General features: G+C 43.1%; 1 protein-coding gene across 1 annotated transcript in view; it reads right to left on the bottom strand.

The window, feature by feature from the left end:
• LOC311124187 (uncharacterized protein) overlaps positions 1 to 21,529 on the bottom strand; it is a gene marked incomplete at its 3' end in the record, with an annotated part of 166,627 nt that overhangs the window by 83,867 nt on the left and 61,231 nt on the right. Inside the window, exons 26-52 of the mRNA XM_084198380.1 lie at positions 21,014 to 21,058; positions 20,737 to 20,871; positions 20,607 to 20,642; positions 19,103 to 19,210; positions 18,381 to 18,503; positions 18,201 to 18,254; positions 17,541 to 17,582; positions 15,764 to 15,799; positions 15,577 to 15,630; positions 15,330 to 15,398; positions 14,996 to 15,049; positions 14,704 to 14,730; positions 11,895 to 11,951; positions 11,526 to 11,561; positions 11,237 to 11,308; positions 9,726 to 9,779; positions 7,621 to 7,668; positions 7,243 to 7,362; positions 6,915 to 6,962; positions 6,637 to 6,741; positions 6,445 to 6,489; positions 4,973 to 5,017; positions 2,844 to 2,897; positions 2,687 to 2,740; positions 2,530 to 2,583; positions 1,925 to 1,969; positions 117 to 170 (exon numbers count right to left, since the gene is read on the bottom strand). Of these exons, the coding sequence (XP_084054506.1) occupies positions 117 to 170; positions 1,925 to 1,969; positions 2,530 to 2,583; positions 2,687 to 2,740; positions 2,844 to 2,897; positions 4,973 to 5,017; positions 6,445 to 6,489; positions 6,637 to 6,741; positions 6,915 to 6,962; positions 7,243 to 7,362; positions 7,621 to 7,668; positions 9,726 to 9,779; positions 11,237 to 11,308; positions 11,526 to 11,561; positions 11,895 to 11,951; positions 14,704 to 14,730; positions 14,996 to 15,049; positions 15,330 to 15,398; positions 15,577 to 15,630; positions 15,764 to 15,799; positions 17,541 to 17,582; positions 18,201 to 18,254; positions 18,381 to 18,503; positions 19,103 to 19,210; positions 20,607 to 20,642; positions 20,737 to 20,871; positions 21,014 to 21,058 (1,674 nt within the window). The remainder of the gene's footprint in view (positions 1 to 116; positions 171 to 1,924; positions 1,970 to 2,529; positions 2,584 to 2,686; positions 2,741 to 2,843; positions 2,898 to 4,972; positions 5,018 to 6,444; positions 6,490 to 6,636; positions 6,742 to 6,914; positions 6,963 to 7,242; positions 7,363 to 7,620; positions 7,669 to 9,725; positions 9,780 to 11,236; positions 11,309 to 11,525; positions 11,562 to 11,894; positions 11,952 to 14,703; positions 14,731 to 14,995; positions 15,050 to 15,329; positions 15,399 to 15,576; positions 15,631 to 15,763; positions 15,800 to 17,540; positions 17,583 to 18,200; positions 18,255 to 18,380; positions 18,504 to 19,102; positions 19,211 to 20,606; positions 20,643 to 20,736; positions 20,872 to 21,013; positions 21,059 to 21,529) is intronic.

Below are 21,529 nucleotides of genomic sequence, written 5' to 3'. Positions count from 1 at the left end.
ACAGAACACATCAGTATGTGTGTGTGTGTGTGTGTGTGTGTGTGTGCATGTGTGTGACTGTCGAGAGTGTGTTGTTTGAACACAGCATTTGGAATGTATATTTAATTGTACTATACCTGATTTCCCTTCGGTCCATCAGAACCTGCCAGTCCAGCCTCTCCTTTGGGTCCCTGTGGACAAACAGACAGCAATACTTTAACAAGGACAGAGACTCGAACCAAAACCTTGAAAGCAGAAGGACAAGATTATGATTTAGTCATGAAGATGAGGGATATGGATGAGGTTATGCGTAAGCCATAAAGATGTGGGGATAAAGGGGGTGAGGGGATGTGGTTATGGATGATAGGTCTTAGGGACGAGGGATAACGATGTGGGGATGTGGTTATGGATGATAGGTCTTAGGGACGAGGGATAACGATGTGGGGATACGGTTATGGATGATAGGTCTTAGGGACGAGGGATAACGATGTGGGGATACGGTTATGGATGATAGGTCTTAGGGACGAGGGATAACGATGTGGGGATGAGGTTATGGATGATAGGTCTTAGGGACGAGGGATAACGATGTGGGGATGTGGTTATGGATGATAGGTCTTAGGGACGAGGGATAACGATGTGGGGATGAGGTTATGGATGATAGGTCTTAGGGACGAGGGATAACAATGTGGGGATGAGGTTATGGAAGATACAGTGGCTTGCGAAAGTATTCACCCCCTTGGCATTTTTCCTATTTTGTTGCCTTACAACCTGGAATTAAAATAGATTTTTTGTAGCATCTGATTTACACAACTTGCCTACCACTTTGAAGATGCAAAATATTTTTTATTGTGAACAAACAATAAATAAGCGTGCATAACTATTCACCCCCCCAAAGTCAATACTTTGTAGAGCCACCTTTTGCAGCAATTACAGCTGAAAGTCTCTTTGGGTATGTCTCTATAAACTTGGCACATCTAACCACTGCGATTTTTGCCCATTCTTCAGACATAGCGTTTTCCTTGATGGTCAAAACGCTCAATTTTAGTCTCATCTGACCAGAGTACCTTCTTCCATATATTTGGGGAGTCTCCCACATGGCTTTTGGCGAACACCAAACGTGTCTGCTTATTTTTTTCATTAAGCAATGGCTTTATTCTGGCCACTCTTCCATAAAGCCCATCTCTGTGGAGTGTACGGCTTAAAGTGTTCCTATGGACAGATACTCCAATCTCCGCTGTGGAGCTTTGCAGCTCCTTCAGGGTTATCTTTGGTCTCTTTGTTGCCTCTCTGATTAATGCCCTCCTTGCCTGGTCCGTGAGTTTTGGTGGGCGGCTCTCTCTTGGCAGGTTTGTTGTGGTGCCATATTCTTTCAATTTTTTAATATTGGATTTAATGGTGCTCCGTGGGATGTTCAAAGTTTTTGATATTTTTTTATAATCTGTACTTCTCCACAACTTTGTCCCTGACCTGTTTGGGGAGCTCCTTGGTCTTCATGGTGCCGCTTGCTTGGTGGTGCCCCTTGCTTATTGGTGTTGCAGACTCTGGGGCCTTTCAGAACAGGTGTATATTTACTGAGATCATGTGACACTTAGATTGCACACAGGTGGACTTTATTTAACTAATTATGTGACTTCTGAAGGTAATTGGTTGCACCAGATCTTATTTAGGGGCTTCATAGCAAAGGGGGTGAATACATATGCACGCACTAGTTTTCCATTATTTATCTTTTAGAATTATTTGAAACAAGTAATTTTTTTCATTTCACTTCACCAATTTGGACTATTTTGTGTATGTCCATTACATGAAATCCAAATAAAAATCCATTTAAATGACAGGTTGTAATGCAACAAAATAGGAAAAACGCCAAGAGGGACCAATACTTTTGCAAGGCACTGTAGGTTATAGGGGCGAGGGATAAAGGGGGTGAGGGGATGAGGTTACAGACCGCTACTCCAGCCTTTCCCTGGTATCCTGGGTTGCCTGGTGGACCCTGTAGGAGAGAGGATGGGGGTAAGACACTATCTCACACTCACTGTCTCACACTCACTGTCTCACACTCACTATCCCACTCTCACTATCTCACACTCACTTTCTCACACTCACTATATTACACTCACTATATTACACTCACTGTCTCACACTCACTATCCCACTCTCACTATCTCACACTCACTTTCTCACACTCACTATATTACACTCACTGTCTCACACTCACTATCTCACACTCACTGTCTCACACTCACTGTCTCACACTCACTATCCCACTCTCACTATCTCACACTCACTTTCTCACACTCACTATATTACACTCACTGTCTCACACTCACTGTTTCACACTCACTATCTCACACTCACTATCTCACACTCACTATTTCACACAAACTGTAGTAATGAAATATACCCAACAGATGCATAGTTATCAACTAACTATATGACATGTCAACTGCTACAGCTACTCTGTTAAAATGCCATAGGTTTTGTAGACTATCCAGATAAAGTGAAACCCCATCACATGCACAGTATTTAATGATTGTGTTTGTTCCTGTTTACCGATTCTCCCTTCGTTCCCACACTGCCTGGGGTCCCTCGCTCGCCCTTCAGGCCCTGTCAATCAATCAGTCAGTCAGTCAATCAATCAATATGTTCAATATATTCATTCATATTAATTTATATAAATGTGATCAAACAGGAAGTTGATGTATCTTACAGGAAGCCCAGGTGGTCCCATAGAACCTGGGTATCCATTAGTCCCGGGAGGGCCCTGACAAAAACACCATAAAGATGCATAAATAATACAGATGCATAAATAATGTATCTAATCAAACTTGATCTAACATGTATTGATGAAGGTAGCCATGACTCACCGTTTCACCCTTCACACCTGGTGGTCCTGCTGCCCCTCTCTCACCCTGCTGACCCTGGAGAGATAGAGAGAGGAACAGATGGAGAGAGGGAGAGAGGTGAGGAGAGGAGGGACGGAGCGAGGGAGAGGTGAGAGGTGAAGAGAGAGGACAGAAGAGGAGCGGGAAGGAGAGGTGAGAGGTGAAGAGAGAGGACAGAAGAGGAGAGGAGAGAGGAAGAGAGGAGAGGGAAGGAGAGGGAAGGAGAGGTGAGGGAGAAATGAGGAAAAGACAGAAGAGAAGAAATTAGAAAATAAAACAGAATAGAAGAGATCCCAAAAGAGAGGCGAAATGAGGACTATAACTTCAGAATGCGAGCTATCTGTGTCATCTCCATCACCTCAGCGATGTTGTTACATATCCCCATGTTCCCTGGGAGAAGGGAAAAGTAGCACACTAAATTAAGTATGGATTACCCTGTCGAAATCTGTATTCAGACTTACAAACACTGCAGAGGTAGAAAGCATTACCCTGGCCTACACAAACACACACAAAAAACCTAACCTTAACCCTAACCCTAACCCTAGCTCCTAACCCTAAAACTAACCCTAGCTCCTAACCCTAACACTAATTCTAACCTTAACCCTAAACCCCCTAGAAATAGCATTTGACCTTGTGGGGACCAACAAAATGTCCCCAGTTGGTCAAATGTTGTTTGTTTACTATTCTTGTGGGGACTTCTGGTCCCCACAAGAATAGTTAAACACGTCCACACACACACACACACACACACACACACACACACACACACAAACTCCCCAGCCCCACACACACATAAACCACCCTCCTGGACCATCCAAGGACAGGACCAGTCAATACAGAATGAGGGAAACAGCTAAGTGTTCTTTCCAATGTTCCATTGAGAACTTCTCAATGTGACTGTATCTCTTGTTCTGTGACCTGCTGCTCTCTATGAGGTTTCAAAGCAGGCGATGTGGTTCCATGACCATGACCAAATCATACTGATACCCTCAGAGTCAGCCACCCTCTCCCCAAACCAGCCAGAGGACTCATTCATTATGGATTGGATTGATTTTCATGATGCAGTCAATGTATTTCAGACGACAGCTCGCTGCTTCGCTCTCTCTCTATCTATATATCCTTCTTCTCTCTCACTTTCTGTCCCTATTTCTAGCTCTCCCCCCCCCCCCCCCCCCTCCTCTCGGCACATTTCTATCTTCCTTACCCCTCTCTCGTCTCCATATCTGTTCTCTCTCTCTCTCTCTCTCTCTCTCTCTTATAATATATAAGGCAACTGACAGCGTAAAGCCATTCAAATCCCTGTTATAGATTCAGTTCAATGTCTTATCAATGTAGCTGAGTTTCATTACGATGAAAAATCTTTCTCAGCTTCTACTATTCAATCAGAGAGAAAATTATACAAAGCCAAGTGCAGAAGAGACGCACACACACACGCACACCTGAAATTAACGCTCCCTAACGTTTCAAAATGGATTCCATGCTGGGCTCGCACCGTTCAACCATTACTGACTTCCATTCTGCTAAAACAATGGAATGAAAAGGGGGGGGGGGGGGGGGTTGGTGCTGTCTGCACGGCACTACCACTCTCCATCACTTAGACAGGGGAAATAATTGAACAACTGGTGAGACAATAGAATGGTTTCCTCATTTGAAATAACTTTCATTAAAGAGCTGGAGAGATGGAGATGGCAGAGCCAAATCACTATGAGCACTACCTCCTGCTGATTTAAAGAGATTCAACACTCGCTCACAGTGTTGATGGTGTTTCAAAGTATGCAATTATCCTTGAAATAGAAGCCAGGTGTGTGTGCCGACAATTTACACTGACGATAGCCTGAGGCCGAAATGTTTGTGTTTTGTTTTCACATTTCATTAATGCCCTTTCTTACACTATAATTTTTTTGGGCACCATGATATTTAAATAAACATAATTATTTTGCATTCAAGCCTCAGTTTTGGATTTATTCATTTTTTCGACAGTGTGCGGTTCTCCATCTCTTCCAGTTTCAAAGTAGAAGAAAGATATGGAGAGAGAGAGAGACAGACGGACACAGACTCACACACACACACACACAGATGTGTAGTACAGTATATAGATGTAGTAAACTCACAGGAAGTCCAGATGAGCCTTGAGGACCAGGAAAACCAGGAGGACCCTGTAGAGGAGAAACAGGCAATGAGAGGGGCAGCTAAAACAACTGTTCTAAGCATTGTAGACAGCAACACTGACCCTTAGCCTGCCTGTTAAGGTACTACTCCAATCGGCAGAAGGGTTACTCATGTATATGGTGGAAATTGGCTGTATAGACAGGTTGATGCGCACGCATCGATGAGGCAGAAGGCCATGTGGTGTTATGATTCTGAACGGTCAGATAGCTAGCAACAATGACAAGAAGCTGCCATGTGGGGAATAGTAAGTGGCTCGTTTCAATTTGTTGTATCTTGTTATTGATACTATGTCTTGTTTTGAGGTGTTTTGACTCATGTCATGTCTATGCTAATATGGCTAAAATTCACTAGCTAGCTAACCAACAACTGTAACAATGTATTTCAGAGACAACAAGTTCAAATTCGTTTGTATGTTTTCAATAAACATTTGGAGACTAAATATAGTTTACAGGTTGTCAACAATCTAAGCCAACTCTTGTCTGTTTTGCCCCATAGTTGCGCAACACGTCTATCTCTACTCTCCTCCCTTCTCCAAAAGTGTGCAAACTTCCCGTTACTGATTTAAAAGCGTTGGATTGGTGTAATTATTAACTAGAGGGAATTTCCACAATTGGTAAATCCATGAAGTGCACACTTTGAGAGAAGGGTGGGTAATTGGGACGTACCTTATTGAATTCAAGGCCCATGTAGTTCTAAGATATACCACTAGAGGGGTCTATGACCTCACATTTTAAGTATCAACATGAAGTTGCTTTACTCTGCATGATCCTTCACTGATTAAGCTTTATAAGAAACACAGGCCATGTAAACGCTATGGCCATGGTCCAACACTTTAGAAATGCAGCCTTCCAGGAAGTATGCACTGACCTAACACAGTGGGATAGGTGAAAGCAAGGCGTCAAATAGGCTACATAGTCATGTTCAAATCGGTGATTCCTTCCAAGAAAATGAAGAAAGATACATTTTCAAGTAGTTGAACATGGCCCAAATAATGACATGGAATAAGTAGAAATGTAGCCTTGAGGTACTGAACATGCAGCACAGAAAGAGGGGTGCTTCAGAAATAGACTTTGCCATTCCAGTGTAACAGACACTGTACAAACAGAAGAACATCTGTGGTCAATTAAAATTCAGGAAAGCACAACGTCAGTAGGAGAGCCAGTCTCTCCATTAGAGGAAGAAGAAACCAGTTAAGACAGAACAAGAGCTCAGAAAGGAAGGAGTCTGCTTTGGGGCAGGAGTTTTTCCTGACCTAGTATGGTATGGTCAGGTAAAACTCGTGCCTCTAGCTATTATAGACAACCCAGTTCTGTTTACAGACACCATGCTTTGACTCTGTTGTGCTGGCTTATAATGTCTCTATACAGCCTTATGAAGTGTTATAATGCCTTAAAATCTCTTGTTTTGAGCTCACCATATTTCCTGGTACTCCAGCCTGTCCTCTTTGCCCCTGAGGACCCTGGGAAATGTAGGCAGAAAGGTACTTCCTGTTAGAGATTCAAAACGCTAATAACACGCAACTCGCTATATTTCACCACACTCACACACACACAAACAAACACGCGCACACACACAGACACACACACACAAACAAACAAACACTTACCGTCTCTCCCCTTATTCCAGGTGTTCCTGGGTGGCCTGGTGTTCCTGGTGTTCCTGGTCCGGAGCAGCCTCCATTAGCTCCATTGGTGTTGGTGTTGGTGGTGGTCTACATAGAAAATAAGATAAATCCATCTATGAATCAGTGTGTGTGTGTTTGTGCATGCTTGCGTGCGTGGTGTGTGTGTGTGTATGTGCATGCATGCGTGCGTGGTGTGTGTGTGTGCGTGTTGTGTGAGTGTGAATGTGAGAGTTGGATAGTTAAAGACTGTGTGGACGTACAGGCGCCTGTGCGGCCTCCTCCATCTGCAGCCTTTGGTTTAGGAAACACTGTAACAAAAACAAAGAGGTCATAGGTCAGAACTATGACTCTGCCTAGGTAAAGCTTGGGATGGATTGGGTCAAAATCAGAACCAAAACTGACAGTGTTTTTTCCTGGTCAGTGTTATTGATTCTTAAGAATCATGTAGAATTTCCATGATTCTACAGTCTCATTCTGACCAACCAACAATATATATGCCCCCCTAACCACCTCACCCATGCACCCCTAACCACCCTCCCCCATGCCCCCTTGCCCCCCACCAATGCCCCCCTCACCCCCGCCTCTCACCCTCTCACAGCCGTCGGGGGCGTGGCCTATTTCAGTCTTGCCCTCATCTCCCTTCTCTCCCTTGGTGCCCGCCATGCCTGGTACCCCTGGCAAGCCCTTGGAGCAGTCCTCACACACCTCCTGCAGCAGAGGACACACACACACACAGACAGACGTTTATAACCCTTGGAGCAGTCCTCATACACCTTCTGCAGCAGAGGACACACACACACACACACACTTTTATGACATGAAGTGTGTGCGCTCAAACTGCATGGACATAGTTCATGCATGTTTGTGTTATGTATAATCACATTAGTGCAGCTCATGCATATCAATCCAAGAGCACTACTAGGGAACTCTATTTCCCAGAGTGCACCTCTCTACCTCCTGTCTTACCTTTCCATTTCCTCGACTGGGGTCCTCATCCTGAGGCAGCCTCAGGTGCTGAGGAAGGGAGGGGGAGGGGGAGGGGGAGGGGGATGTCAGAGGGGGAGAGGAGAGTAAAATGTAAAGGAGAGGGAGGGGGGAAAAGGCTCCAAGTAGATGTTGCCCTTAGGCACTGATCTAAGATCAGTTTATCCTACACAAATCCTAGCTTTAACCACTAGGCAGCTGCCAATGTAAAACTGATCTTAGATCAGCGTCTAGGGGCAAGTTCATCCAGTAAAATGTTGGTATACAATTATAATTTATAAGTACAGTCGACACAGTGCAAACGGTGTTGAACTGCAGTACAGTCCACATTTGATGAATGATCCGTTCAGAAGTTGCAAATAGCACTCAATTCCCCATGTAGTGTACTACTTTTGGCCAGAAGCACATAGGGCACTAGAGGGAATAGGGTGCCATTTAAGATTTGCCCAAGGAGACACAAAACGTTCAACATTTGTGCGTGTTTTTGCAAGTCTTTCAAAGCACGTTGGTATTCAAATCCAGGCATTTATTGGGCTCATTGTTGGGAGTTTGAAAGTTGATTGATTTACCTACATGGGTGGTCTGAAACATTCTTACCACTCCAATCACACCAGGAAACCCACTCACAGTACAATACTGCCACATTTGAGCAGTGGGGCCCTTCACACAGTGAGTGAACCTGTGAATTGCACTTAGCCTGATTTCAAACCCATTTAAAACCCATTGGCTTTGTTCAAACGGTTGTTATTAGCCAGAAGAGCTAATTTGAGCTAGCATGATGCAGCCCATTAGGTTTGTTAGAATAAGGCTGTGTGCATTAACAGGATCTCTCAGAGAGAAGAATCATTATATGTCAATGATATTTACTTTATACTTTCAATATACTCCTCTTTATATATCCTGTACTTTTGCTAAATTGGTATTTTATCCTTTTTAAATGGATTCATTTGTATTCAACTAACTCGTCTGTTAAATTACGTTTCTAAGAACGTTTTGTGGTTTTAAAGATATGTTTTTATTAGCTAAGATTAAGATAAGAGTGAATTAAGAATGTATCTAAGAGTGAAAAGTTTTAATAGTCTGTTTAGTGATTTAAATCCATTGACATATAACATGCAGGCAGGGCCATGGAGCTAGAGAGGATCTGGTGGGTCTGTCTGTCTACCGATGTTAAGACTGGAGCACTTTTTGAGTGTGTATAATGTGTGTGTGTGTGTGTGTGTTTGTGAAGCCAAGTTTCCACTGTGGGTAGTTTGATTAATGTGGGGACGGTGTGTGTGTGTGATTGTGTGCCTGCGTGTGTGTGTGTGTGTGTGTGTGTGTGTGTGGCAGGCGGCTGAGATGGATGCCAGCTACATGGAAAATAGAGCTCATAGAGCAGTGCTCTCAACAGCAGATCTGCAGGATCTTACTGTACTCAGCATAAGGCTGAACAACAGAGTACAGCAAAGCTCTTTGACTCAAACTAATGGCTGCACTCACACACTCACACTGAATTTATGGCACTATGCCAACAATGTGTGTGTGTGTGTGTGTGTGTGTGTGTGTGTGTGTGTGTGTGTGTGTGTGTGTGTGTGTGTACGTGCATGCATGCTTTTGGGGCACAAATCAATGGTTAGTCTTTCTGAAAGGCAGAAAGTGCATTTCAACAATAAAAGTATTTGAGCTGAGTGTGAGGACATTAAACTATTTAAACCAGATGTTCATTTTTCTAACTGCCACTAAGTCGTGGTGTGTCTACTGTATAGTTTCATGTCCAAAGTCTAGAGATCCTCAATGAACTTCTGCCAGAGTGCTCCACTCACAACACAGACCAACAACCCAACCAGGCTCCTCCCTCCCTGCATCGTCCAATCACAAAGCTGCAGCACTCATCTAGCCCCGCCTTCTTTGTCTGGCATGGGTTGGGGTCAAATCCATTTCAATTTAGACAATTCAGCTAATGAATTACAATTCTAGAATCAGAAAGTGCCATTGATATTCACTGACAATGACGATTGTTTTTCTCAATTCTGGAATTTGATTTTCAATCTGATGTGTCTGAATTGGAATGGAAGTAACTCCAAACCTTCTGTCTGTTTACTTACAGTTCTCCCAGGCAGACCCGGCTGCCCTTGTACCCCATCGTTGCCAGGGTTACCCTGAAAGAAGGAACTGAGATTCAACTGGTTTTAGCCTATCACAGGCTTGCCACATCCCTCTCCACCAATGGTCGGGGGGGGTTACAGGTTCGAGGTTGTAGGAACAACCAATCACCCGTGTTCTCCCTTTCCTGGTTTCTTTTGGTTCCGTTGTCTAGTTTTTAAAACACTATTTAAATTAATTTAAATAGTTTGATTCATGTTTGGTTTAAATTGTTTGATTATTTTGTCAATTCCTTTTTTATAAACACACCAGATTAAATACCATGCAGGGATCACTGTGCAAGAGGTCAAACAATATATATTTTTTAAGTGCTTTGATTTGAAAAGGATATTTGTGTGCAAATTTGATTTATGCACACAAAGTTATTTGGTGCTTGATGAACACAGTGAACTCAGCCTGGTCTTCATCAACCAATATTACATCTTCGTTTCCCATTAACCTGGTTTAAATGTGTAAACTGTTGTTGAGAATTAGTTTCAATTGAACATTTCCCACAAAATCAGAGGAAATATTCTCCTAAAACTTTATTTGAAGGTTTTGTAATTCATAATAATTGTACTAATGCTAAAATAACTATTTAACTATGTATAAAGAGTTTATAACCAAACCTTCAAATGAAGGGATTGTCATCAATATTCCCAACAATCCCAATGTATCATATTTTGATAGTAATACTCAACATTCCCAAAGCTTCCCACAAGAGTTAGTGAATGTTTAAAGCAGTGCTATGATTTAACAAAGACTCCCATTAATACATATATTTACAGCCCACAAGGTTAACAATAGCATAGAGCTTCATTACATGAATACGGTTGACTTTACATTTTATTGTATTTATGCAATAGTTGTGTAACATGTTTACATTATGAATGTAAGATTAATAAAATAATTTGCTATTTTAATTTGGTATTAATTTGCATTTAGAGTTGCATTAGCCACGACCCCAAGCTGCCCAAGACAGAACCCAATATTCAAGCCAAACGTGAAAAGGAAATGAGTGACATAGAGTTAACGGAAACATAGAATAGAAACATAGTGTGGAGGAAGATGAGGAACAAGAGTGAGAACAATGGAGAGAGAGAGAAGAGTGTGTGTGTGAGAGAGAGAGAAATATAACAGCCAAGGTACATTCATGTTGATGAATGACATTAGAGAGATACAGATGTATAGAGATAGAGAAGAATGGGTAAGGAAGGAGTACATTTACATTTTAGTCATTTAGCAGACGCTCTTATCCAGAGCGACTTACAGTTAGTGAGTGCATACATTTTTCATACTGGCCCCCCGTGAGAATCGAACCCACAACCCTGGCGTTGCAAGCGCCATGCTCTACCAACTGAGCTATAGGACCCTTCCTGTACCCCTTGCCTGTGTGTTGTAAAGGGTTAATTGAATTATATTCAATACAATTCAATAGGACGTGACCCCACCACCCCGTTCCCCTCTCTCCTACCTGGGGTCCTGTGATGCCGATGAAGCCCTGTGGCCCAGGAGGACCAGGAGGACCTGGTGGTCCCGGAGGCCCCTGGAACACACACACCCACAAACACACAAACACACACACAGGCACACACACACAAACACAAACACATCCAGTGACTGAGCGAACAACACAATATTGACAGGCACCATTTGTAGCCTAATTGTTCAACAACAAACACATATTCAATTGATATTCAGTCAAATGACACAAATGAAAATCAAGAGGCAGACATGGCTAGTAGATGACAGAGAGATCAGACCTGCCAAGTGTTTCCTCCCAGAGTTCCTGGGGCTCCCTGCAAGGCAAGAGTAGTCAAAATCAGAGCACATCATCAGCAGATCATATGTGTTCATGAACAAACACTGACAGATGAACTCAAAACCAGTTAAAAGAGAGCCGAGCGTGTGTCCCCTGCAGAGAGATAATACATCTGTAGATTAACTCAGAACAAGCTAAGAGTTGTGTATGTGTGTGTGTTTCTGCATGTATGTGCACCCCCCACCGCACTCGGAGAGATAACTGCTCTGAAGTTGAACTCAAAACAAATTTTAGATGACTACATTGAGGCATGTGTTTGTGTATGCGTGGATGTGTGTGTGTGTGTGCATGTTGATCTAGCCATACTCACCGGTCCTCCTGTTCCTGCGTATGGAGGGCTGAAACAGTTACAGTCTCCAGGTTCACCCTGAAAAGCACCCAGAAAACACAGACCTCTTATAGATCACACAGAGAAGCTGTGAAATAATCAGTGGCTGCCAAGGGAAGCCAGGCTTCCCCAAAAAATTGACCAAGAAAAAACAACATATAAAATAAATGTATCTTTCGAAAATCTAAATAATATATTTTGTCTCTCTGTGTTTCATAATTTTCCTTCAATTAGCAAAAGGCTGAATGTATCTCACTGGAGAAACCATCTGAGAGAGCGAAACAGAGCCCCTCTGTCTCAGTATGTGTACCCAATCTATCTGATGCTGTCTGCTCAAAAAGAGTATGATATTGTTGCCGCCCGTAGCATTGAATGCAAGGGAAGCCCGCAAGCATTTGGCCTCCCTTGATAAAAAAAAAGGTTAAGGAATAGCCAATCAGTGTTGAGCTAAACTGAGTGAGTGTCAAGGGAAGCCAGTTTTCATTTGGCTTCACACCAACCACATCACATCAAAAGCAAAATATAATTTACATAAAAAAATGCAATTGTTGAATCTCATTGTGTTGTTTCCTCCAGTGGCTAGCTAGCTAGCTAAAATCGGCCCTTTCCTAAATTAGCCACTAGGGATTTGGACTTGTGGTTTTACCTAATACTCTGTACTGGCCAATGATTACAATGGCAATTCTGATCCAACCATAAATTCATACATTGTGCCCCTGATCTGAGAGGACGGAAGTTCAATATGTAGCTAGATGTAGTATGCTTATGTTAACTGGCTGGCCTGGCACATCGTTGAAAGGAAGTTAGGCTAGCGAGAAAGCATGTTTGCCAGGTAGTGAATGACAACAAAAACGAAAAGCGTGTACTGTATGACAGAGTTATAGACTGTTTCGGCAACATGAAAGAGAGGAGGATGGCGTTGGTGTTGTCTACAAGTAGGGTGAGTCAACATGTTTTTTCTACTTGCCCGCACACACGCACGCACACACACACACACACTAACCTTGTGGGGACATACAATTCAGTCCCATTCAAAATCCTATTTTCCCTAACCACTAACCCTAACCCTAAACCTAACCCTAACCAGTACCCTTACTCTAACCCTAACCCTAACCCTAACCCTAACCCAAAAACCTAACCTTAACCCTAACCCTAAACCTAACCCTAGTTCCTAACCCTAACCATAAACCTAATTCTAACCCTAACACTAATTCTAACCTTAACCCTAAACCCCCTAGAAATAGCATTTGACCTTGTGGGGACCAACAAAATGTCCCCAGTTGGTCAAATTTTTCTTGATCTTCTGGTCCCCACAAGTATAGTTAAACACGTCCACACACACACACACACACACACATACACACAGAAATCAGTAACATGGACAGCCACATCATATTTAGTTTAAGTTGATTGGACTAAATTGTCTTTGGTATCTTTTAGTTGTCACTGTATTAGACTAAGCATAGGTGATTTGATGATATTGAAGTTGAAATGGTGCTGGAATAGTGGAGGTAGCTCCTGTTTTCTTTGCAACTTAGGGTAACTCTCCGTGGTTCTAAATCAATAGTTGTTTCGTAGTCCGAAAATGTCGGAAACATGAACTTGCTTGACCATGCTGTAAGTCATGTAACTGTTTGTTAGATGCAATATGTTTTGTGGACTTCACAGGACAGATGTTTCTCTCCAGTTTTGTGATGAAACAAAGTTGTGGTTGAATTTATTCCGCCACTGTGTCTTCTATTAATAGTTTAATAGTCTTAGTCCTGTTCAGTGGGTCTGATGGTAGCTCTAATTAATAGTCCTAGTCATGTTCAGTGGGTCTGATGGTAGCTCTAATTAATAGTCCTAGTCCTGTTCAGTGGGTCTGATGGTAGCTCTAATTAATAGTCCTAGTCATGTTCAGTGGGTCTGATGGTAGCTCTAATTAATAGTCCTAGTCCTGTTCAGTGGGTCTGATGGTAGCTCTAATTAATAGTCCTGTTCAGTGGGTCTGATGGTAGCTCTAATTAATAGTCCTAGTCCTGTTCAGTGGGTCTGATGGTAGCTCTAATTAATAGTCCTAGTCATGTTCAGTGGGTCTGATGGTAGCTCTAATTAATAGTCCTAGTCCTGTTCAGTGGGTCTGATGGTAGCTCTAATTAATAGTCCTGTTCAGTGGGTCTGATGGTAGCTCTAATTAATAGTCCTAGTCCTGTTCAGTGGGTCTGATGGTAGCTCTAATTAATTGTCCTGTTCAGTGGGTCTGATGGTAGCTCTAATTAATAGTCCTAGTCCTGTTCAGTGGGTCTGATGGTAGCTCTAATTAATAGTCCTGTTCAGTGGGTCTGATGGTAGCTCTAATTAATAGTCCTAGTCCTGTTCAGTGGGTCTGATGGTAGCTCTAATTAATAGTCCTAGTCCTGTTCAGTGGGTCTGATGGTAGCTCTAATTAATAGTCCTGTTCAGTGGGTCTGATGGTAGCTCTAATTAATTGTGCTGTTCTTAAGGATCCTTTACTTCCCTTGTCTATCTGGATCCCACACACTTGTCACCTCCTCTGCTACTCTGTCTGTGCCCTGAGGGTGTGTGTGTGTGTGTGGGTGCACGTGCGTGCGTGTGTGTGTGTGCGTGCATGTGTGTGCCTGTGTGTGTGTGTGCGTGCGTGCGTGCGTGTGTGTGCGTGTGTGTATGTGTGAGCATCTGCCTATGTGTGTGTGTGTGTGCTGTTGAAGCATCCCCAGTGATTACCATCTGTTACCTTCTGCCTCCAAACCTCTTAACACCTCTTCATCTCCACAAACGCTGGGCTTACCTTGTCTCCCTTGGCTCCGTCAGTTCCCTGCAAGACAGAACACACACACACACACACAGATGGTTAGTGTGGCCTTGTCATTGCAGACAATAAAACTCGCAAGGAAGGTAGTCGGGAACAAAGAGGGGCGACAGGAGACACTGTGGCTCTGTTATGGATTGAGGCGGACTTCATTAGCTATTAGACTAAATATAATCACCTCCAAACTTAATTCCAACTTTAAAAATTCACACTGACTATACAATTCCAATACTATGTGACTGTGTTTTGTTTTCAATGTGACGCCACTCACATCTCTTCCATCAGCTCCTGGGATTCCATTGGATCCGCCTTTGCCGTCTTTACCCTGGGTTGGGAATGGGATAAGTTTGGAGACAGCAATCACTCAATGACTTTGACTAGAGTTAATACACATATGCATGCACACACATATGCACACACACACACACACATACACACACACACACACACACACACACACACACACACACACACACACACACACACACACACACACACACACACACACACACATATATATGCACACACACACACACATATATATGCACACACACACACACACACACACACACACACACACACACACACACACACATATCTCTTACCGGGGGTCCTGTAACACCTACACCCATGGGCCCCTGTGGCCCTGGAGGCCCATCCTCTCCTTTAGGACCCTTTGAAAAGCAAATACATACACATAAGAATGAGAACTTTGTGTGGCTATGTGTGTGTGTGTGTGTGTGTGTGTGTGTTTATGTGTTTATGTGTTGATGCACGTATAATATGTGTGTATGTGTGCTACCCTGGTCTGTGTGTGTGTGTGTGTGTGTGTGTGTGTGTGTGTGTGTGTACCATGTCCCCAGCAGGTCCAATAGGTCCACTAAGTCCTCTAATACCCTGAGGACCCTGTAGAGGAGCAACATGATGAAGATTAACATTATAGAAAGAGACTATAGAGACCATTATATAGTACATACTAGAGGCCATCATATTTAATATGCATTTAATCATTATTTTATCTAATATTTTTATGACTTACTGCCACCCCTGGTAGGCCCCTGGGTCCTTCTTCTCCCTGAAAATAGGGGAGAGAGAGAGAGAGAGAGAGAGAGAGAGAGAGAGAGAGAGAGAGAGAGAGAGAGAGAGAGAGAGAGAGAGAGAGAGAGAGAGAGAGAGAGAGAGAGAGAGAGAGAGACAGAGAGCGAGAGAGAGAGAGAGAGAGAGAGAGAGAGAGAGAGAGAGAGAGAAGAGAGAAAGAGAGACAGAGAGAGAGAGAGAAAGAGAGAGAGAGAGAGAGAGAGAGAGAGAGAGAGAGAGAGAGAGAGAGAGAGAGAGAGAGAGAGAGAGAGAGAGAGAGAGAGGAGAGAGAGAGAGAGAGAGAGAGGAGAGAGAGAGAAAGAGAGAGAGAGAGAGAGAGAGAGAGAGAGAGAGAAAGAGAGAGAGAGAGAGAGAGAGAGAGAGGTTTAAAGAGATGGGTGGTGAGTTGAGCTCAGAGATAAACAGATGATTCATCAACAGTAGAACAGTGGCAGAACCTTCATGAACAAGTCTGGATATTGTCTTCCTCACTCCATCACTTCCCATCACACATGCTCTCGTTGCTTCGTGTGTGTGTGTATGTCTCGTGTGTGTGCGTGAGTGTGTGTGTGTATACAGTATATCTGACTCCCTATACACTTTAGAAATGTTAGCATGTTGATGCAGACTGTTAGCATGTTGATCCAGAAGTAATGTTAGCATGTTGATGCAGACCTTTAGCATGTTGATCAAGAAGTAATGTTAGCATGTTGATGCAGACTGTTAGCATGTTGATCCTGAAGGAATGTTAGCATGTTGATCCAGAAGGAATGTTAGCATGTTGATGCAGACTGTTAGCATGTTGATCCTGAATGAATGTTAGCATGTTGATCCAGAAGGAATGTTAGCATGTTGATCCAGAAGGAATGTTAACATGTTGATCCAGAAGGAATATTAACATGTTGATCCAGAAGGAATGTTAGAATGTTGATCCAGAAGGAATTTTAGCATGCTGTTCCAGAAGGAATATTAGCATGTTGATCCAGAATGAATTCCAGGCTAAATTCCAGGATAGGAGAGAGAATAGACCAGGGTAATTCAGGGATAGATGATTTCCAGCTAAAAGATGGGAAAGTCTGATACCTCTACTAAACCAGGTGGGGAGGATTGTGTCTGAATTACTTTCCCACATAAATCCTGACATCTATTTTGAACAGTTGGATAGTGGGTACCCACTGGGCACAGACATCAGTTCAATGTCTAGTTTTCATTTACATTTGGTTGAGCTGTCAACTAATGTGAATTCAACATTTCCCCATGTCATTTAGGTTAAAAGTTGGGTGAAAAAAATATGATATTCCCTTATGTTGATGACTTTTAAAAAATCCAATCAGTTTTCCACTTTGATTCCATGTCATCACATTGAATTTTTTTGGTTGAAATGACGTGAAAACAACATTGATTCAACCAGTTTTTGCCCAGTGGGTATGTGGGTAATAGAAAATGTAAGTACGGGAAAGCATCTGAAAACTCCACCAAAACTTTTATTTTGAGGTGAACGATCTCTTCAATGTTTACCTAGTTCAAGTGTCAAACTCATTCCAAGGAGGGCCGGTGTCTGAGGGTTTTCGCTCCTCCCTTGTACTTGATTGATGAAATAAGGTCACTAATTAGTAAGGAACTCCCCTCACCTGGTTGTCTATGTCTTAATTGAAAGGAAAAACTAAAACCCCCAGACACTAGGCCCTCCATGGAATGAGATTGACACGCCTGACCTAGAAGATAAAACAAAATCTTACCTGAGGTCCTGGGATGCCCACTCCTTCAACTCCTGGGTCACCCTACCGGGGGCAGCACAGACACACACACTGAGTCAGCACAGACACACACACTGAGTCAGCACAGACACACACTGAGTCAGCACAGACACACACTGAGTCAGCACAGACACACACTGAGTCAGCACAGACACACACACTGAGTCAGCACAGACACACACACTGAGTCAGCACAGACACACACTCTGAGTCAGCACAGACACACACACTGAGTCAGCACAGACACACACACTGAGTCAGCACAGACACACACACTGAGTCAGCACAGACACACACACTGAGTCAGCACAGACACACACTCTGAGTCAGCACAGACACACACTGAGTCAGCACAGACAAACACTGAGTCAGCACAGACACACACTGAGTCAGCACAGACACACACACTGAGTCAGCACAGACACACGGAGTCAGCACAGACACACACTCTGAGTCAGCACAGACACACACACTGAGTCAGCACAGACACACACTGAGTCAGCACAGACACACACTGAGTCAGCACAGACACACACACTGAGTCAACACAGACACACACACTGAGTCAGCACAGACACACACACGATGAGTCAGCACAAGTGATCATACTGTATGTGTGCATGCCAAATGATCATACTGTACCTGGCTTCCTTTTGGTCCTACAGGCCCTTGGACACCGGGAAGACCGGGTTTGCCCTGGTAGATGGAGAGATAGAAAGACAAGATAGAGAAGAAAAATAAAGAAGAAGGGATGACGTTTTAGCATATGTATGTGTAGAGTAAAACAGTACACCTCAAAGGCCAGACATGCTGCAGACTTACATGTTTCCCTGCTTTCCCCTCTCCTGGGGGTCCGGGGTCGCCCCTCTCGCCCTTGGCTCCCTGCACCCCTCCTACACCCACCTGCCCCCCAGAGACAGGCGCACAGCTCTCACACGCATCTCCCTGGTGATAGATACAACACAACAACAGTCAACAAGAGAGAGAATAGTCTGGGTTAGTTAGATAATTAGTTAGTTAGATAGATAGATAGATAGATAGATAGATATATAGATAGATAGATAGATAGATAGATAGATAGATAGATAGATAGATAGATAGATAGATAGATAGATAGATAGATAGATAGATAGATAGATAGATAGATAGATAGATAGATAGATAGATAGATAGATAGATAGATAGATAGATAGATAGATAGATAGATAGATAGATAGATAGATAGATAGATAGATAGATAGTTAATTCGTTAATTAGATCGTTAGATAGTTAGTTAGTTCATCTGCTAGACAGGATGGTGAAGACTGAGTTTATTTAATAAACTTCCTTTTATAGCATCATCTTTAATACGCTTATGTGATCTTGGATTCAAAATGTATAGAGGCATAAAGATACGTTATAAGATACTTGGACAGATGAGGGAGATGTACGGATAAACAGCCAGACAGCCAGCCAGCCAGCCAGACAGCCAGCCAGACGGCCAACCAGCCAGACAGCCAGCCAGTCAGGCTGACTCATTGATTGGTTGGTTGGGTGTTCCATACCTTCTCTCCCTTCAGTCCAGTTAGTCCATCCCGACCAGGCTCTCCAGGCAGGCCCTGGGTTCCATGGGTTCCGGCCAATCCTTGGTCTCCCTGCTCACCCTGGTCTCCCTAGCAACAGAGACACATGCATTGTAATCAATAACATGGATCTGGTCTGAGACTCATCCTTGAAGATTCATAAATAAAGATAATATAACTATAGTCCAGAAATCATTTAAGCCACGTCTATGAATGAAGACTAATTATCAATAGGCTTAATCTGGGTTTGTGATACCAGATTCATGCATTGTATTGTAACTGCCAGTCTTGCTACAGATTCATGATTACTTTAGGTGGTCTGACTGATTCCTCAGTTCTCCTACAATTACTTAAGGTGAACTGAATTTCCAGTGCACTTCCCAGCTTATTGGGCCTACGGTTATTTAAGTTGGACCAAGCCCTCTGGGTACCTAAAGTTCATTTAAGGTGGACTCATTTATGGATGGACCGGAGGCTTTTCTAGGTTTTCCTAATGACATTGCCTGGTTTAAGGTGGTCTGAGGACCCCAGAGACATGAGTTAATCTAATGTACCGTAATTTTCGGACTATAAGCCGCGCCTTTTTTCCCATTTTTCGACCCTGCGGCTTATATAACGCTGCGGCTAATCTATGGATTTTTACAGCTAACGGCCACTAGAAGACCTCCTAAATCTATGGATTTTACAGGTTACAGTCCACCAACTTTAACTCTATGGGCTCTATGACCGGTCCGCGCCCCCCACCTTTAAGCGGCGGGCTCCAGCAGGAAAAGCTGTAGGCCGGAAAAGAGTGAGACAGGTAGCGCGCAAAAGTAAAAGTGGAACCGAGAGTGGTACGAGAGACAGAACGAGAGACAGAACGAGAGCAAGACAGACAGACATTACGAGAGCGAGACAGTTTGTCTCTTTCCCGACAATCCCCTCTGTGCACGAACCCTTACATATGGTAATTAAACATTAAAACACCTGCGGCTTATAGTCCAGTGAGGCTTATATATGTACACATCATTCAATATCATTCAATTTAGCTGCTGCGGCTTATACTCCGGGGCGCCTTATAGTGCGGAAAATACGGTAGTCTGATTTCTCTGCAGTCGTTTTAGGGCTACCTGCTCATTTAAGGAGGACTTAAGTACCTGGAGATATTAGATGATTCAAGGCGGTCTGGTCTGCCTGTTCCCTGGCGCAATAGGCTATATTCAAAATAGACTCATTTCCATGGGTTATTCAATGGCTTATTTAAGGTAGACTGATTTTTCTGTGGACATTAGGTTAACTAAGGTACTGAGTTCCCAAGGGACACAATTTAAGTCAATGTGATTGGATTTCTCTGCAGGCAACAAGGTTATTTATGGTGGACTGAATTCCCCAGAGGCTTTGTCACATATCCTGGCACTAGCTGAGAATGAATACATTACTGTCCCTTCGCATCTTTTAATTCTATTCAGAGACTTTTACAAAGAAAACTCTGTCATGAAGAACTTACCTTCTCTCCCCTTAGACCATCAAGACCTGGTACACCCTGTGCAAAGAGACAGGAAAAGACAGAGAGTGAGAGTGATACACAACTATAAGAGTATGCACACACACACACACTCCAGGTAGAGGGGTCTCACCTGTTTGCCGTCAGTGCCCACTCCTGTAGGCCCAGCAGGCCCTGGAGGGCCAGGTTCACCCGCTAGCACCTTGACGAAGGACGTCCCACTTCCCACCTCAGAGGGAGAAGACTGGCACACGCCACATGACGCACCCTGGAGTAGAGGGGAGAAACACTGTCTTAGGACTGTTGGCTAAATACACACACACACACACACACACACACACACACAAACGTAGACATAGACATACTTTCATGTGTAAAGATGTACGCACACAAACTAACACACACTTCACCTTCTCTCCTTTAGGGCCTTCCAGACCAGGAATCCCTGGATCTCCCTGTCAAAAGAATCATAAGAATCACATTACATGAATACCATAATATTTTATTTATTTATTTTATTTATTTCACCTTTATTTAACCAGGTAAACCAGTTGAGAACAAGTTCTCATTTACAACTGCGACCTGGCCAAGATAAAGCAAAGCAGTGCGATTTAAAAAAACAACAACACAGAGTTACATATGGGGTAAAACAATATAACACAACACATCATACCAAAACACAACATAACACAACACATCATACCAAAACACAACATAACACAACACATCATACCAAAACACAACATAACACAACACATCATACCAAAACACAACATAACACAACACATCATACCATAACACAACATAACACAACACATCATACCAAAACACAACATAACATAACATATCATACCAAAACACAACATAACACAACACATCATACCAAAACACAACAATAACATAACATATCATACCAAAACACAACA

The sequence above is a fragment of the Coregonus lavaretus genome (genome assembly GCF_964263955.1).
Source record: "Coregonus lavaretus genome assembly, contig: HAP1_SCAFFOLD_449, whole genome shotgun sequence".
Taxonomy (NCBI): Eukaryota; Metazoa; Chordata; class Actinopteri; order Salmoniformes; family Salmonidae; genus Coregonus; species Coregonus lavaretus.
This window is presented reverse-complemented; position numbering and strand designations above follow the sequence as displayed.